Source organism: Strongylocentrotus purpuratus, unplaced genomic scaffold, assembly GCF_000002235.5.
Source record: "Strongylocentrotus purpuratus isolate Spur 01 unplaced genomic scaffold, Spur_5.0 spur5_scaffold_2, whole genome shotgun sequence".
In the NCBI taxonomy this organism is placed as follows: Eukaryota; Metazoa; Echinodermata; class Echinoidea; order Camarodonta; family Strongylocentrotidae; genus Strongylocentrotus; species Strongylocentrotus purpuratus.
The window spans coordinates 33,456,582-33,475,964 of record NW_022145605.1 but is presented as its reverse complement, the minus strand read 5'-3'; the positions used below and the strand labels follow the sequence as shown (position 1 = coordinate 33,475,964).

The following is a 19,383-nucleotide window of genomic DNA, read 5'->3' as shown; positions in this document are numbered from 1 at the left end:
ATCTTTGCGATCGTATAGGAGGAGGAAGAAAATACATGGACTAATAAGGCATACCGGAAATCACTTACTATATTCAGGCCAAAACCCATATCATTGAAAACTATCAGCACTGTAAATTGTTTTGTTATTTTTAACACTACTCTTTGATGCTGATTGACCGAAAACAAAAATAAGTTCAATTCTTTCTCTTTCATTCTACTCTTGACATTCTAAGCTAATAATGAGTAATAATCTATTAGTGTAGTTTTTAGTCAATTCATTATCATAATATTTGTTCATTGTTAATATGGTTGTATAGACAAGGTTATTATGGTTAATGCATGAATTGAAATAGGCGTAATGCTATTTAATGCTATAGTTAGTGAAACGATGACAAATTCCGAGGATAAACCAATAAGCCCCGCCCACTTAACACCAACCACCCTCTCCTATTGCCTTCTGTGGTCCGGGTCATATTTATTCCGTTGTAGGGAGTCAACATAGTGGATGCATATAAAAGGTCAATATTTTGAAAACGCAGCGTACGTTCCCATGACGTAAAGAACTCGAATTTCCGCGTTATATATTGACAATGCGAATCACAACAATAGAGCAAAAATCTGAAACTCAGACTGTGATATGCTCTCTTTTTTCTCTCACACTCTTTGCATTGTGTGCTTGGGTATTGTGTCACAGTTGAACGGATCTGCTACACATGTTGGAGGAGCAGGGCCGGCGTACTTATTGTACAATCGCAGCTGACTGTTTTTAATAGCTTGGTCTTTTGTACGGATGTGGATATTGGTCGAGGACTCAGTCTGTCGGTCTATCAACAGTTGCGTTCATCGATAGGCCTGCTATCTCTCTTTCACCAAACGAGGATCCTGGTGTTCCAGAAGGTACATGATCTGAGGCAAGAGACTGTTAATACGAGACACCAGTCAAGAGTTTACATGATAACATGGCTAACCTTCAGAGGAATGGTCGAGAGCCGAAAAGGGGGGTAAGTCCATTTTTGTTCGATGGTCTTGTGGTTTGAGGATTTGACTAGTGGTCTGCAGCAATTAGCAGACGTTCCCCAGGACTACACCTGAGGCAGGAATTGTATGGTGACATAGTTATGATTGTCAGTGGAGGTGTGTTTGGATGGTGGTTTATTCGCAGGAATCTCAATCCAAAGGCTTGAAGGTTCGAATCCCAGCCCGGCAGTAACGTCCTTTTGCAACTTTTAATAATCATTTGCCACTCTCCAGTCTCCACCCATGAATTAAATATTAATAATAATAATACATGTAGCTCGTTCTTATAGCTATATATATATATATATATATATATATTACCCCGGTCATCGGATTCAGGCTTGCCCGCGCACAACGTACTATGCACATTCTCCCCAGCATTCCACCCAGGCGTCATTTTTACAAGCGCACACATTAGCTTTCGTATCCTACCGGGTATCCATTTTATATCTGGGTGGAGAATGGCAAATGTAGATCAATGTCTTGCCAAAGGGCAATAGTGCCGCAGCGGGACTTGAAGCGCGGACCTTGTGGCGTTTCATCAACTATTTGCTTAGTTAAGAATAAGTGCCTTTAGAAGTGACACTGTCATTAAAGGTAAAGACCAGTTATGGTCATGCGATTGCATTGTGAAAGAAACGTTGTGGAATCGATCAGAAAAGGTTGATCATCTAGCATCTAGCATCTGCAAGGTTCTGGAATCATCAAAATGATAAGAAATTTGGCCCATTCTTCGTAAAGTTACAAGCACTATACACAGAAAGACGTATATGGGACTACCCTATATCTCTCACAGACCATGAGAGAAACAAATTTACCAAATATATGAATTAGTAGGCGGTTTCCCGGCAAATTTTTTATCATCATGTATTAGTCAAAACATATTCTTTCACATGATTGGTAATGAGAGCTTCCATTTCATTTTTTGAAATTGGGGCGTTTCCAATACTGGTCTTTACCTTTAAATAATGATAAAAGAGGAAAACAGTTTTTCTTAGGTAATGTGGGGCCGTCGAGGCGTATAGAATTTGGAGTTATATAATGATGCTCAGATATAGCAAAAAAAGGGAAGAACAGACAAACGACGCTTTTAGAGCCACCTCATTGTACATGAAGAATTATCTTAGACGTCATTGGTGCAGCGAACCGACTAATCTTCGTTACCATTCTAGTTGTCAGGTTATTTGAAGCTTATTTTTCCTTCATGATATTATTGTTGATTGAACGGAGGGATTTATTTCAAGGAGGGATGGGGGCTAATTTCTCCTCTCTCTCTCTCTCTCTCTCTCTCTCTCTCTCTCTCTCCCTGCCTCTTTATCTGTCTGCCTGTCTCCCCCTTTTCTCTCTATCTCTTTTTCACTGCCTGGCTGCCCTCCCCCCCCCCCCCCCCTCCGTCCTTCATCAGAATACTTCATAAGATGTTGATGTAAACAGTAGTAGTTGGTATAAGCATACTACAAACAATAATAAAGATAAATAGTTTTTTCGGAAACAGTGATTGCCAATTGGAACTATTTTTATTTTAAATTATTTGTAATACCAAAAGATACAATTCTGAAATGAACAGATACATATACTATCATGAATTGATCAAATGGAAGTAATTTGAGTAATAAGACAGTACAGATCATATAACTGAAACTAAATGATTCGAGGAATCGCCCGCAGTTTACTTCAGCGTAGAATTACATAAATGGAAAACAAAACTGGTAATTTAAACTTCAAGTGAAGCAATGCAAAACTGAAATCAGTTACGTAATACGGAAAGAGATAATAGGCCTAGAAGTGATGGAGTTCATTGTGCCTTTAGAAGTGAAATTGTCGTTAAATATAAATGATAAAAGAGAAGATGTGGCGCCGTCGAGGCGTTTAGAAGTTGGACTTATATAATGATGCTCAGATAGAAATAATGTGGAAGAACCTTTAGAAAAATGTGGGGGGGGGGGCTAAAGGGGCCCGCCCCTAAGATCTCGGCAACCGAAACTCCAGTCAACTCACAATTTGGCATGGTGATAGATATCATGAGATTTACAATATTGCATAGGTAGAATATTTTTAATAAGAACGTGCTAATTATACCTAATTAGTTATGCAGAAAAAAATCTCTCTCTATCTCTCTCGCTCTTCATCCCCTCGTCAACCGAGTCCTCCTTTTCTTTTTCCTCCTCTTCATCCTCCTTATCCCTTTCTTCGTCATAATCGTCCTTCCTCATTATACTTCATATATTGTGAATATAAATGGCGCTTTCAAGGACCTTAGTGCGGCGAAACCGACGATTCTTCTTTACAATTCATAATCGTCAGCATTAACAGGGAGATGAGACCTCTCTGGAATTAACAAATTGGAAGGTTATTCTCCTTCTAAGCTTCTTCGTGTTTATTGAACCATGGACCTACTGGCCCGAATTCACAAAAGAGGTTTGTCGACAAACCTTGGTTTTCGTACGTCATATGACGCGTTTTACGCGTTTTTTTACAAACCTGGTTTGTAAAGAACAAAAGGAGGTTTGAGCTCAAACGTTGGTCTGAGCTCAAACCTTGCTTTGTGAATTCGGGCCAATAGGTCCATGATTGAACCAGGGTTTTTGTTTAAGAAGGGGCGGGGACGGTAATCCCCCTTTCTCCCTCTCTCTCGCTCTCTGTGTCCATGTCTGTTTATCTGTCTGCATATTTCCCTGTCCTTCTCTCTCTCTTGCCCCCCCCCCCTCTCTCCCATTCTCTCTCTCTCTCTCTCTCTCTCTCTCTCTCTCTCTCTCTCTCTATTTTCCCTGCTGGTCTGTCTGCCCCTCTCACTTTCTCTCAACCTTTCTTCCTACCTCTATATCTGTATCTCTTTCTTGTAGATCCCTATTGTACATGTATTTTGTATTTTTCCAAGATTGGTAGTCACCGTTCTTGTATTCCGCAGTGTTACCATGAAGTATCATGTGAAGTAGTTAACGAATCAGGGTGTCATATCATGCAACGCCAAAACTAACTCGTGAGGTACACTCTAAAATATGCTTCCACGGTATTATCGGAATGGTATTACAAATGCATTCCCTCCCAAAGTTATATATATCCCTTTATATATTATAACTATCTGGATGCACGTTAGCGCTCCGATGGAGAAAAGGAATAAAATAAGACTGAGATAGCTAGCATGCATCTCCCACTACCTGTATCAGAAGTCAATTTTAAAGGTATCGTTTAACAATGTTAAATCTGCGATGCACGTCCATATACGTGTTATCAGTTTCTGCGACATGGTGTAATATTGAAGCCCTAAAGAAATTGCGCTTGAAATTATCAAGAAGTGCCTCAAAAAATAAAAAACCTTGAGTGACCGGATTTACCATACTTGTTTTCCCCCAATAGACTGTAGTGTTATGAAAACCGTTAGGAAACGCACAATTTGATTTCGATTTCCAATCATAAATATCTTGGTAATCAGGCAGGCGATCGGCTTTTAAAAGTCATGGGGTTCCTTACTGACCTAAATGTTTATAATTATCATTGCAGCATGAGCAGAATCTAGGATTTTGTTTTCAGAATCTAAGACAATGTTACCCAATCCCTTTAAATGGATTCTGCCTGTAGATGCTGGCTGGTGACCCACCCGATAAAGGTAAGGATGTCACAGTACAGCCGTCTTCCTTCCGCTTACTGTTACATCCTTTCCCTCCAATCCATGAACATGAGTCGTGTTACAGTTTATTTAAAGGTACCTTCTTGGTCTTGGAAATGGTAAAAAAAAGTGTTTTTCGTTTGTGAACCGAAATTAGTTGGTTTAAAGCCCCACTGTCCTACTTGTAGCTACTTGCTCCCTCTATATAGAAAACTTCCCCAATCGGTGCCTGTTGGTGCCCCATGATCCTCTTTTTCTTATGTTAAATGAGAGCTGAGTTAATGAGATAGCCACCAGTCACAGTGACCTCGCTGGCTCGCTGGGTGGTCTAATCCCTTCTAGCTGAAGTAGTAAAGCCTGCCTTTAGAGGTACCGTCTTGGTCTTGGAAATGGTAGAAATTGTGTTTTATCGTTTGTGAACCGAAATTAGTTGGTTTAAGAATTAAGATAATAACAATAATGAGGGTTGGATATTTACATGTAGCTCTCTCTCTCTCTCTCTCTCTCTCTATGAAACAAAATGTTCATGTAGCCACGCTACCCCGATCAAGGAATTTCTTCCTATACAAGGTATCCATTCATTTTAGGTGGTGCCGTGGCAGAGATTCAAACCTCGTACTATGCGCCCTTGTCCACTAGACCACATCACCTGAGATAATCACAATTGTATGCGCTTGAATGAGGACAAGGTGGGTCAGGGTTCCCTGTCCAAGTAGACAATCTTTTTCCCTCAACATGATATTTCTCCAGTTACCATATTTTAGTGTCTGAACTAGATTGGCCAGGAGTGATTAGACCTCCCTGTGTGGTCACTTACAGGTTGTCATCTCATCAAATTAGCTCTCAATTTGCATAAGAAAAAGAGGATCATGGGTACCAACGGGTACCGCTTAGGCATTGTTTGTTATAAAGAGGGCGTATGTAGCTATATACAAGTAATGTATACCCGCCCTGAAATACGATTACTCCGGATATATACAGGATGTAAAAGTAGGAGAATTGGTCCGCCATTCTCCTTGAAAGGTAGAATGCTTTTGCGTTCTATTTTTAAATATTGAACAAAAACATGCATTAATATGTTTTTTTCTAGAAGTACAACGCGGATTCGAACTATGCTAAATGATTATATCATCACTTGGGAGTGGATGGAAGTGCCTAGCAACCATTTTGGGTTTTTGCTCTCAGTAGTTCTGTGTATCCGATATTATACTAGGCCCGTATAGGACCTCCACATACATTGTATATATCCACTAGCCTTCAATGGTCGCCCTAACATTGACCACTGTTTGATATAGGCATACACTTTGTACTACCTTGTATTTGTCTGGAAAACTTTAAACACCATATTAGGGTATTGTGTAACAACCCTCAATTGGTACAAGGCAATAAAACCAGGTATTGGACATGCAAGGGAGGTGTTTCACAAAGACTACGATCGACTTTGTGTTGGACTGAACTATCGCAGGCCATGCATGGCACTGGTTGCTCTCACCATTGGTCTCTCAATTATGATCTTAAGATAATATTTATTTCTTCAATAATGAACTATCAAAAAATGTAAATTATGTAGATTAACCAATGCCAGTAAATGATGAGAGAAAATAGTGGTATAAACGGCGTGCCATAGATATGTACAACTTAAAGTCGATCTTAGTCTTTGTGAAACACTCCCCCGGTGTTATAAAAGCAACAGAGACAAGCTCGTAGACACAGCAAATTATGTAGCGAGTCCAAAGTCCGCACGGGGTCGCCCATGCAGTATATAGATTTACATTGTGGACTGAGTTTTTTTTCTTTTCAAATTCTATACAAACAATGTAAATACATGTATTTTTAAGAAAGAAAAAAATCCAAATGCTCATTGATCATTAAAGAATACCGCCATTATTCCTCTTTTATTCGCTAAATTCCTCCTTCAAGGGTAATAGAAATGGGTAGAGTTTATGATTGTCAAAGTCAAGAGGCCGGGGGAAAATGTCATTAGTTTACTTTACAGTATGCGTCCGACCAGATTTGGACTTTATTCCGTCAAATGTGTAGTGAGCATGGTAAAAGGTGTTAATATTGCATAGGGAAAAACGTCCAAGCAGAGAATGAAAAATATCTCCAAATGTTTGCGGGCTATGAATAATGTTTGGGTTTTTTATTAGCAAAAAATTATGGATAATCCCAGACTTTGATTTATACAGTGAAGAACATTTCTCTTGATGTCCAATTTTGTATTAGGTTCATGGTGAAACTAAGCTTTTGTATGGCAAATACAGTGACATATAAAATAAAGAAATGCATACGTCTTTAAACCAAATTGACATACAATAATTATATTACATTAAGCAAATAAAGTTGCAACAATTTTATGTTTCATCAAAATACCGTGAGAATGATATTATTCTCTAACTACAGTTGGAATATGTATTTCTTTCCTTTACCTTCTTTCCATAAAATGATTGTAAAAATATATTTTAATCATTGAAGTTTAAGGTAAAAGTAAGCATTCCATGACAATTACGTAAGAAAGAAAATTCAAAACCTACAATAACCGCGTAATATAAAGCCTCTGATTGTGAAAGATATGGTTTATTGGGTTGCGAACTAAGTTTTTTTTTTACCTTTTTCCATGAAATGATTATAAAAATATGATTTGTTCTTGATGGATAAAGTTTATATCCGCCCTGAATCGTGTTCATCAATCGCTTTGACTTTTTATATCGTTCGATAAAGTTCTGAGAAATTGTTAACTTTATCTCTGAATAAGAAATCATATTTCCAAAATGATTTCATGAAAATAGGTCAGAAAAACCTGTTCCAACTTTATATCCAAAAGTGAATATTGCTTGATTTACACACAGGTTATGTGACTCGCTTTTGCTTTATTAATTTACATAGCCTTAGTCGATTCCACAGACTATATAGATTACACAGGATTAACGCATACTTCAGTAGGCTGGCAGGCATGGTATTTTCTGAATGTTTCTTTTAAAGCCCCACTGCACTACTTAGAGCTACTTGCGCCCTCAATATAGCAAACAATGCCTAATCGGGGCCTGTTGGTCCCCCATGATCCTCTTTTTCGTATGTTAATATTATTGAGAGCTGATTTGATGAGATAACCACCTGTCAGTGACCTTGCAGGGAGAGAATCTCCCCTTGCCAAACTAGTATAGACGGGCTTTAAATTAATCGCCTTGTATCCAGATAAACAGATTTATCCGGAATGTGCTCCTATGACAATATCCCGAGCTTTATTTTGTCGAAGGTATAGGGTTATGGTTAGGGTTATGGTTATGGTTCCAACTGGGTTTTAGGTTATGTTTGGAGTTTATGGGGCCAGGGCTGGGGTTAGGTTTAGTATGCCAGCACATACACCCATTTAACATTTTACCATAATTAATAACGCCTTCAGCAGAGGCTAGACCAGTCAGGTCTGGCTGCGTGTGGCTAAAGTACAGAGTCTATTATTGTAGTCTCGTAATGCGGACACTGTTCAATTAAATATGTATATATTTACAAGGGTTTGTGCCTGCAAACAAGGTTTGGATATCGTGTTGGGTCCAAGGGTTGGAGTGTAGAATTCGGTTAGTTTAGGAAATTGACGCAGAGCAATTAATATGCTGTAGAAGCCAGTGACGTGCAACCTTCACAACTGATAGCAACAATCAAACTTAGAACGTTATTGTTAGATTTAAAACCCTTAGCCGTTTATGCACATTTTGAAGTACCATTTGTACCTTTCCCGGATGATAAAGTGACGTGCACTCACAGTATGTGCATTCAAGTCTTGAAACTCGGTGCTAGCCAAGTCAGAATTGTATCCCACTGTCTCTCACTCAACCAATAAAATGCCTTGACACCGTTTCTGTTGTCGACCTTAAAGATACATTTGAGTTCTGGTTATAAAAAAGAAAATGAATTCTCACAGAATCAAACGAAACTGAATGTTCAAGATTACAAATAAATGTCATGTGCAAAACAATTTTGGAAGAAAATGTATACCGGCTGAGTAATGAGCTGTAGAAAGATGAGGAAATCAAGGTAGGTAGCCCCGACACACATAGTTCCATATACAGTGCTTGTTACTTTACCAAGACTGGGCCAAGTTTATTATGATTTTGATGACTCCAGAACCTTGCAGTGCACACCAATACTTACATGCTACAAGGTCAACTTTTTCTGATCCATTACACACCTTTTCTTTCACATTCCAATCGCATGACCAGAACTCACCTTTATCTTTAATGGCCAGGAACTGATTGTACACGTTGCATGTGCCCTGCATTTCCTGTTTAATTGGTTGTTCTGCCTTGATGCTTTAATATATCGAATTTAATATTCGAAGCATTAACTTTAAAAATTGAGAATAATTCAATCGAACCATTTCAGCAGTATTCAACGATGATACTATTCTGCCACTCCATTATGCACATCAAGGCAATTTATGTTCTGTGCATGTTTATAGAGTATTTTGTGTGAATTAACTATGACACAACAGCAGTGCAAATTGTTACCATTAAGTTGTCAAGAAATTGATTTTGATATCTTTTAAAGGACAAGGTAGCATGTTTTTGACGAAAATATGTTTTTCGTCCCATCTGTCATGACACTACAAAATATATAATGCAGGCCTCGTATTGTCATCCTTTCTCCCTCTGACTTACCCCCCCCCCCCCCCTTTCTCTCTCTCTCTTCCCCTCTCTCTCTCTCTCTCTCTCTCTCTCTCTCTCTTTCTCTCTCATTCTACTGGTTTATCGTTTTATTCTATGTATTATTTTCTAATCTAGACTTGTAAGTTCTCATTTTCTCCTCTTCTTCTTTCTTTATTTTCTTCTTGTTCTTTTTCTTGTTATTCTTCCCCTTATCCTTTTCTACTATACTGTTACTACTGCTGCTGTGATTAGCCTACTACTACTACTACTACTACTACTACTACTACTACTACAGTACTTCTCCTCCTCCTCCTCCTCCTCCTCCTCCTCCTCCTCTACAACAACTACTACTACTACTACTACTACTACTAATAATAATAATAATAATAATAATAATAATACTAATACTACTACTACTACTAATAATAATACTACTAATACTACTACTACTACTACTACTACTAATAATAATAATAATACTTCTATCACCACCACCACTACTACTACAACAACTGCTACTACTGCTGCTAACTACTATCCGTCTCTCTCTCTCTCTCTCTCTCTCTCTCTCTCTCTCTCTCTCTCTCTCTCGCTCTCTATTTGAGTATATAACACGGATTCATATGAACATAGTTGTTAATGGCTGAAAGCATGTTTTTAGGTTATCATGGTTATGAATACTACATCCCTTTCCCTGTTGCGTGCGATTTTTAGGTCATGTATATCAAATTTGAAATGGGAGTCGAAAGAAAATATACAGAAAGGTAAAGCGGAAGCGCAGCGTGAAGAGGAAATAAAACCAGGAAGAAGGTTTCGAAATTGTAGTAGTCACTGATTATTCAGTACCTAGATAAATGACCTCACCTTTCAAAGTCTCGTCCTCTTCCTCTTGAAAATTTGTTCATGATATTATTGTTGGGCGATGATATAACTGGAACTTTACCAAGGGTATAGTCTCTTGATTAATTCTGCTCTTCGTGGGGGGGGGGGCATATTTTAACCCTGCATCTACTATTACCCCAATATTTCCAGGTACCCATTTAAAGCCCCACAGCACTACTTACTTGCGCCCTCTATATAGCAAACAATACCTAATCGGTGAACATTTTTCTTATGTTAATTGAGAGCTGATATGATGAGATAACCACCTGTCATTGACCATGCAGGGAGGTCTAATCCCTCCTGGCCAAACTAGTGCCGTGGGCCTTTAATACACATTAGTCAATAGGGACACATGTGGCTAAAACACATTGTCCAAACATATAAGCACTAAGCATGAATACCTGCCCAGAACCTCACATATGAGAACCAATTAAGAGCCTTCAGCAATATACCACAGTGTAGTTTTCTATGTCTCGAAGCAGGACGTTTTTGCTGTATGATTATGTTTTATTGCGGTTCGTCTATTTTACTAACACTTTGTAAAAAACTGTTGACATTTTGTTTTCTTGGAAAAATAACTTTACTTAGTGATCATTTATTCATTCAGTCTTATTTAGTACATGCTATGGTAGCCGGTAATTTCTTAAAATATGTATACTGTTGTTCTTTGATATGACCCCAGTATGTACATCTGGAATGATTTTGTTCCATGTGTTCCTTCCGTTTGAATTAATTTCATGGAACCATACCTATTCGCTTTTCCGTCATTCCAACAGGCCGCCACAAAAGGAACGGCACCGACCCCCAACAAAAAATACGACTACTCGACATACCGACTATCCTCGCCGCTAACCGAAATCAAATCGGAGTACGATGTGGTGGTTATCGGATCCGGATACGGAGCATCAATCGCTGCTAGTCGGTGCGCTCGGGCCGGTCAGTCGGTGTGCGTACTGGAGAAAGGGAAGGAGTGGTGGCCGGGAGACTTCCCCGAGAGCGAACTCAAGTCCGTCAACGAGTTACAGGTGACGAGGCCGGGACATAAATCTGTATTTGGTGAGAGACGATTTTTTTTTTTCTTTTCTTTAGATTAAGAAAAAAAAACATTTTTCGAATTCAGATTCAAATTCAAATTCAAATCCAGGTTGGTAGAGATCAGAATATCCAGTATCGTTCTGGACTTTGAATGAAGTTGACATTTTAATACCATAGATAATAATAGGCGTATACAGCACATAAATATATTTCAAGGAATTTACAGGGGCGCCATGGGGGGGGGGGGGGTCGGAAAGCATCGGAGAGGGAGACAGGGGGCTGGTTTCTGAGTTGGCATCCATCCATAACCCCTGACATAGCCATTCACAATATGTGGTGGAGAATCACTTTCTAATTAAAAAAAAAAAAACAGGAAATTATTAATTGTCAGAAATGTTAATATCCAACATCTCAACAAATAATTTTAAAAAAGAAGGTCAGAGGCGCTTATTCCTTTGAAAACCAAAAAGCTCTTGAGTATTATTGTAAATTAAACGCACAATTTTCACCTGAGAGATTGCATTTTCGTAACGTTTCGTTTAATTTCTTTTCCAATTTCCGTGTTCGTTGGCGTCCAGGCAAAGAGACGGGTCTGTTCGACATGGTGGTCGGTGCCGACGTCAGTGTCCTCCAGGGCTGTGGACTGGGAGGGACGTCTCTTATCAACGCCAATGTCGCTCTCGAATGCGACAAGCGGGTCATGGATGATGAGGTAATGATGATGATGATGATGACGATGGCGACGATGGCGGTGGTGGTGATGATAAAGATAATGATCATAATAATGATGATGATGATATCATTAGTACATGTATTATTATCATTATTAGTATTACTCTTATTATTATTAGCATTATCTGTAGCATTACTATTGGTAGATTTTAACTTTATTTCACTATTATATTTATCATTAACATTATTATTATTATGGTAATTTGATGATGATAGTAAATGATAAAATGAATGATGTAGAATTCTGGAAAAAGTAGATGGGGACGTTTCGATGCCCGTGCCCATGTTCAGTGCCGAATTTGACTGTTCGTTTGCGGAAGGTTTTTTCTTTTCTTTAAGAATTACACAAAAAAAGAAAAAGAAAAAAAAGAAAGAAACTAACAAATCACACACACAAATATGCAAACAAACAAACACACGCGATGGAGTTATCAAATTACATTAGATATCATTATTTGGTTAGACAATGAAAGCGAAAAAGTAAAAGTGGAATACAAGTTGAAAATGTTTAAACCAAAAAATTATCCATTAGATTTCATTTCCTCTTTCGCTCTTTGGACTAAAAAACAAGAAAATAAATCTTGAAGTTAAGTTACACTGAGAGTGATACTATCAATAATTGAATAGAGGGAGAAACGGATAAAGGAGAAATAGAATATTTCCTTGAAATATAATAATGGTACATTTTGATAGATTGAAAGAACACGATAGTTTCGCTTACTCTCAGCGTGGTTATTTCTTCATAAGTACCCATCAGCTTATGTACAGTTTAAAGCAAAGGGAAGTGGTTCCTTGTTAAAATTGTCATATATAATATGACACTCAGTCAGTTGGGCCTTTTAGGACAGAAGATATCAATGCACTTTAAAGGGAGATAGTCGTCAGTTTCCATGTGCAGAACGTCATAATACGCTGACACCAGACTTGGTGGAAATACCACCAATGGATGTTTACTGGGTGAATAAGTCGAGCACACAGCAGACCCGTAGTCCCATCAAGAAATATCTCCAGGTCTCTCAGAGAGTCTTTGGTGAGGGAAATTGAAGATAATGACTTTTCCATATGGGGTGATTGGTGGAAAATACAGATCATTTATACATAAGGCCCATTGATCATCGAAGCTAAGGCTAATCCTGGTGATTTCTTTTAGCAGTGACCGGCGCAAGAACAATCTATACCAGTGTTTAAAGGGTTGTCGTGGAGCTAGTCAAAACCGGTAATGGGTAATTATTAAAAACTACTGTGCTGCACAAAACGATCTTTCTGTTGATCTGAGTCTATTTCTTTTTGCAAAATTGGCAAACTAGCGAGCGTGCAACGAAGCAAATAAAGCAATCGAAATGTTTTTATCAGATTTTCGTAAGATCATAATAGGTTCAAATGATTTTAAAGTGTAAATATTATTGATCATTGTCATTTTATATACTATCATTTTGTTCCTTTAGCGCTGGCCCAAAGAGATCCGTGAAGACTTGGCCATGCTGTATGGTGACGACAGACAGCACGTGTTTGATATGTTGAAACCCGAGAGGTACCCTACAGACTTTCCAGAACTTGCAAAAATGAAGGCAATGAAGCTAGGAGCTGCTCGTCTTATCAGGGACATCGAGGATCTCTCTGTACCCGATGTTTACAGCAGGTAAAGTTGATTTTTAAAAACAATTTCACACTCGTGTAACGGCATGTTACTTAGAATAGATTAAACAGTTCTATAATAATTTGTGATAGTAAACATTTTAGAAAACAGAAGGAGGGCAAGCCAGAGTGTAAAGATTTTGATTGGAATGCCTAGTGCAAATGAAGATAATAACTGTTTCATAGTTAAACGAAAATCAAAATATCACACGGGGTATATTTTGTTCATATTACGGATATAAATATGTCCAAGTAAAACTATGCTTTCATCTTTCCTCGTATGAATTTTTTTCATAAAAAGCCTTAATTCAAATATGATCTGGATTTAATAAAGAGTGTTAAACTTTAAAGGACAAAAATCTGTGTACCTATGTTCATCGAAATGTTGAAATGGTGTCAATAGACTTGTTCACATTTAATTATAACAGCATGTCATTTTGAAAATATTTCGATAAAAAAACTACTCGTTCGTGTTCCCTCATGTGTATTCCTATACCCTTGTACATACATTACGTAAAGTTGATCTTGTAACAAGAGCGTAAGTTTTTGTTTAAATAAGAATACATGGTAGAAAACATGGTAGAAGACAGAAAACATTAGTTTCACTAAAATGGGGAAACCCTCTTCCCACAACAAACAAAAAGACAATGATTCGTCAAAAAGGACCACAATATTACTCTGGAATGAAAATATGCCATTTTGTTACAGCGTACCCCTCTATGTGAACTTCAAACACGCGGAGAAGAACGACTTCGGAATCCCTCAGCCTGCGTGCAACGGGTGCGGCAATTGCGTCGGAGGGTGCAACGTAGGTGCAAAGAACACCCTGAACTTCAACTACCTGCCAGACGCGAGGACATTCGGTGCCGACATCTTCACGCAGGTGGGTGGCTTATTTTTCTCTTGAAAAGAAAAAGGGAAGAGGGTTGAGAGATAAGCTGGGGGAAGATAAATACCACTGTTTCTTGTTATCTCACTAATGATTGACAGATGATGTCACAAGATGAATGATCTGGGGCTTAGGGTGGAGCTTAGCACGTCTGAGAAAAATTATTTACCAAATATCTAAAAAAACTATGAAATATATTTAGGTGTTTGAATAACAAAATATGAGTTGTATGCAGCCCTGCACATCAACGGGAATCAAATTGTATTTGGATTTAACCAGACGTATAAATGCTTACTGTGTATCGCCCTTTCGAATGATACAAAATATGGTATTTGTTCAAACAAAAAGTTTAGAGTAAATCGCATTAGGAAAACGGTCATTATAAGAATTCCGCCGAGTTTCCGCATTTGTTTAGATCGCTTTTCGTCCCCTTTACGTCCTTTTTTTTTCTTGAAATTTTGCAAGCTTTGTCGGAATTTAAAAATATGTCAAGGGGGCCATTTCAGACGCCATTTTATACTCTTCATGATAATGTTAGTAAGGACAGTCGTTTGAGCCACAACGCGCGTCATCACGTTTTCTTCATGGCATCCAAATCCCATTGGTCCCTTTCTCGATCAAGGCTTAATCTCTAAGCATCCCACTATCCTATATGCTACAGGCTTCTAACAAATTCCTCTATATAGTCCGAGAAGGGCTCTATCGTCCGCCACATGAAATCACGGGCGTCAACGCATGCAAATCGTTCTAGTACGATTATAGTACCAACCATCTTTTATAATACGATTGCAGTATCAGTATCTTTTGCTGCCATTCTATCTCTCTGACATCTTCCTCTTTCTATATTATATATACCTTTCAAAATCCCGCCTCTATTTCTATTTCTCAAACCTCTCTCATATTTTCTCCCATTCTCTTTGTTTCTCGCACCATGCAGACAAAAGTGAAAGCCGTCCTTCGAGAAGAGTCTAAAGGCATGTGGAAGGTGTTTTACGAAGAGTTGGTCCAAGATGTCTTCCATGTGGTCGAGCAGACGGTACGGGCCAAGATCGTCATCTTTGGAGCTGGGTCCCTGGGATCCACCAATATCTTGATGAACTCTGAACAGCGCGGTCTGCAACTGTCTGATAGGCTGGGAGAAGGCTTCACGACAAACGGTGACGCGCTGAACTTTAGCTACAACACGGCGCATAAAGTCAAATGCGTCGGCGTCAAAACGAAGGATGTGAAACCAGGGCATGGGCCAGGACCGTGCATTGCATCTGTCATTGACATGAGGCTCCCTAGTGCCCCATTGGATGATGGGTATGTCCTTGAAGATGGGACACCACCTGTTGCTTGGGAGGCTCCCTTGAAGATCCTCCTGAAGACCACACCTGGATTGAAACTCTCACATGGTAAAAACACTCGTGAAGCACTACGTGCTATATCAGGCAAATCCATCAAGCACACTCTTTCTGTACTGTCCATGAGCCACGATTCTGCGGATGGTAGACTCATCCGTGATAAGGCCAGTGGGCGGGTCACGGTGGATTTCCCCATGGTTGGAGGTGGAGCTAACTTCGAGAAGATGTTTGAGGGGTCGAAGGAGTTGACGGCTGCCTTGGAAGGACATCACATCGCAAACCCATTCTGGAAGGGTATGTTGAGTGAGCTGAGGAACACCAAGGGTGTCATCACCGTTCACCCATTGGGTGGGTGCTGCATGGCTGAGTCTGGCAAGGATGGCGTCGTCAACCATGCCGGCCAGGTGTTTGTTGGAAATTTCGATAACGTCTATCCTGGGCTTCTTGTAGTTGATGGCGCAATCATGCCACGCAGTCTTGGCGTTAACCCAACGTTGACCATTGCCATGGTTGCTGAACGGTGCATACGTCTTCTAGCATATAGAGAGGGATGGAGTATAGACTACCCGTCAAGAAGAAATATAGGTTGGTTCATTTCTTTTATTGATACTGTCATTTAGATTTTTTAGAAATTAATTTTTTTTTTTTATTGAGCTATCATTTTCATTAATAAATATGATGAAAAGGTCGCTCTGTAAGCATTTTTTCTACCCTACCTCTTTTCTATCAATAATTATATATGAACATGTAATTAACGTCATCATTTCTAAGACGATTCGGTGCTGTTGAATTGTGTTGCTTATGCTGTTACTTTTTTTTTGTTTTTCTTCAACTTTCAATCTAGCTACGGTATACAGGAAGACCAAACCCGGATTCCGCTTCACGGAAAAGATGAGTGGAAAACTGATAGTTGATGGAGAGAAGATACCAATTTCCTTCCAGCTAACCATCGAGTCGAAAGACATCTACCATATGCTGAAGCTTGATCCGACCCACCGCGCCGGCATCTACGGCATTGTGAGTTGTGATGCACTGTCGAAGACTCCCCTGACAGTTTCTGATGGCATCTTTCAGCTGCTCGCCGACAGCGAAGACAAGGTCGAGACCAAAGAAATGGTCTACAAAATGACTTTGACTAACCACGAAGGGGAGGTATTCTACTTCAAGGGTGAAAAATGCATCCAAAAGAATAGAGCTCTGGAAACGGGTTTGACGGATACAACGCATATGACCTTCACCGTGACAAAAGGTTCTGGCACGTCCGTGGAGACAGTCGGTGAAGGTAAGCTGAAGCTCAAGATCCGGGATTTCATGAGGCAGCTCACAACCATCGAGGTGACCAATTGCCATAATGCGATTGAGAGATTGAGGTGGAAGACCAGGTTCTGCAAGTTTTTTGCCGGTTCCCTCTGGGAGGTCTACGGCATCCTCAGTCCATCCACAACGCCCTTTGACCCTGATGCACCTCCGAGGGAAAGACGACTTCTCAAAATGGATCAAGACAAGATTGTCCCGATGAAGCTCCCTGCAGGAGATGGCATACCGCTTATCCTCACGCGATACAGAGGGGGAGAGAAAGGTCCCATTCTACTGCTTCACGGGCTAGGTGTGTCAAGTCGCATCTTCACAATCGATACAGTCAACAAGAACATGGTGGAGTACTTGGTGGAGAAAGGATTTGATGTGTGGTCTTTGGACATGCGATTCTCAATATCACTACCGTCTCACAAGGATGGATGCACTGTCATAGATGCGGCAGAGTTCGATGTTCCGGTTGCCATTGACCTCATTCTTCAGACCACCAAAGTATCCAGCGTCCAGGTCTTTGGTCATTGCATGGGATCACTGGTGATTTTTGCCTCACTCCTCGGAGGTTTTGTCGCTAAGGAGAAGATTAGCAGCATCGTGTCTTCTCAGCTTGGGTTTGTCATCAAGCCCACTGCAGCGTCCACCACTGGTCCAAATTTCATTGGCGATGGCGTTGATGCGTACACTGACACCAACGAAAATTGGATGGGAAGAGTCTTCAATGTCGTCTCAGATAGATATGCCAGTTTCGTGACATCCGCCAATGAGCACTGTGACAGCCACGTATGCCACCGTGTGACGTTCTTGTACCGACCGTCATGGCAGCACGAGAATTTAAACAAGAGCACCCACGACACCTTGCATGAATGGAACGGCTTCACCAACAAGGATCTCTTCAAGCACCTTTCCAAGTGTGCTAACAAGAAGATGCTGTGCAACCGTGATGGGGACAAGCCTCTCATTCCGAAGTTCGATTCCAAGAACTACCTGGAGAATCCCGAGTACCAGGAAGCCATGTCACGTCTTGATGTTCCCATCCTCTTCTTCACGGGAGAGCGGAACAGCCGATGGGACAAGAAATCGATCCAACGGAGCCATCAAAGATGCCTGGAGAGTCACCCCGACCAGCACTATGCGTGTCTCATGGTGCCTTCCTATAATCATTCAGACTCTATCGTTGGCAAGAACGCGGAAAATGATGTATTCCCACTCTTCTTGCCATTCCTCGAGAAGTACTCAATACCACACGACATGTCAGATGGCACATCTTTAAGCAGCCTTTAATTTGTATCATGGCGACAGGGCTGTATATGAAGAGTTCAAATGTTTTTTTAGTTGTGATTTCAGTATTATTATTTAAAAGGAAAGGTTTGCTACTAAATTTGAATAAATTTCATTGATTTTATTAAGAAAATATGAAATTTTTCAGGTACAATATCATGTTTCATTCCAAAAGGAGCTAAATCCACGAGAAAAAAAAAATCTAAAAATTTAGTAAAAATCAGGAAAAACTAGTAGATTTTTTCTTAACATATATTTTTGGTCCAGGGTGACACCTTTAACATATTAAACAACATTAAGGTACGTGGCTAAAGGGAAAGTGGAGAAATAAAAAAGTCGATTTACTCAGAAGTACCCAAAGTGGATTTAGCTCCTTTTGGAATGAAACTCTTCATATACATTTTATTTTCTCACTGAATTTGTATTTTCTTCTTTCAATCTGTACCAAATTCAGGCTCTATTTATTTTCCCATTATTTGACATGTTTGACTATTCCATGTTTCGAAATCGGAGACTGAAATGGCAATAATCGTATGACACCTCGGCGTAGGCGTACTGGCACAGTTGTGCCAGGGGGGGGGGGGGGCTGACATATTGAACACCAGTTTCAGTCTCTATACTTTGGAGTAAGCGAAGCAAGGGAGCGAAATTTGTTACCTTTTAATACAGATATCTAATTTTGTCAAAAACAAGACATAAAACTATATTTGAGAACTACTATCTTGCTGTCCACATAATATAAGGTGCCCGAATATTGGCAACATGTCAACATCCTCAGAGGGATGCAGCCCCACAGCCTCTTGTCTCCTACGCCCTTTTTATTTACCGAGATGCATTTCTGCACTGTATACATATTACTTTTTACAATTTTGCAAAACGGTTATTATTCCCTAATAGACACATTTCCTATGATTATATTGTCATCACAATTAGAATTGGTGTATATTTGTTATGTTGACGAAATATTTTATTCGTAAATATATTACGGCACTGTTATCTTGAATATGATATTTGGTCATGGGTTAAG

At 39.6% G+C, this 19,383-nt stretch overlaps 1 protein-coding gene across 2 annotated transcripts; it reads left to right on the top strand.

Annotated features, from left to right (window-relative positions):
* Positions 1–656: 656 nt before the first annotated feature.
* Positions 657–18,393, top strand: LOC592399. 2 transcript variants are annotated; one of them, XM_030992248.1, is made up of 8 exons: positions 657–823; positions 861–982; positions 10,907–11,186; positions 11,744–11,877; positions 13,343–13,536; positions 14,241–14,415; positions 15,359–16,352; positions 16,612–18,393. In XM_030992248.1, the coding sequence occupies exons 2-8, from the start codon at positions 941–943 to the stop codon at positions 18,357–18,359; spliced, it is 3,567 nt and encodes a 1,188-aa protein (XP_030848108.1). In that variant the 5' UTR covers positions 657–823; positions 861–940; the 3' UTR covers positions 18,360–18,393. The 2 variants fall into 2 exon arrangements, with proteins under 2 accessions (XP_030848108.1, XP_030848107.1); XM_030992247.1 differs by having other exon boundaries at positions 657–982.
* The last annotated feature ends 990 nt before the right edge of the window (positions 18,394–19,383 follow it).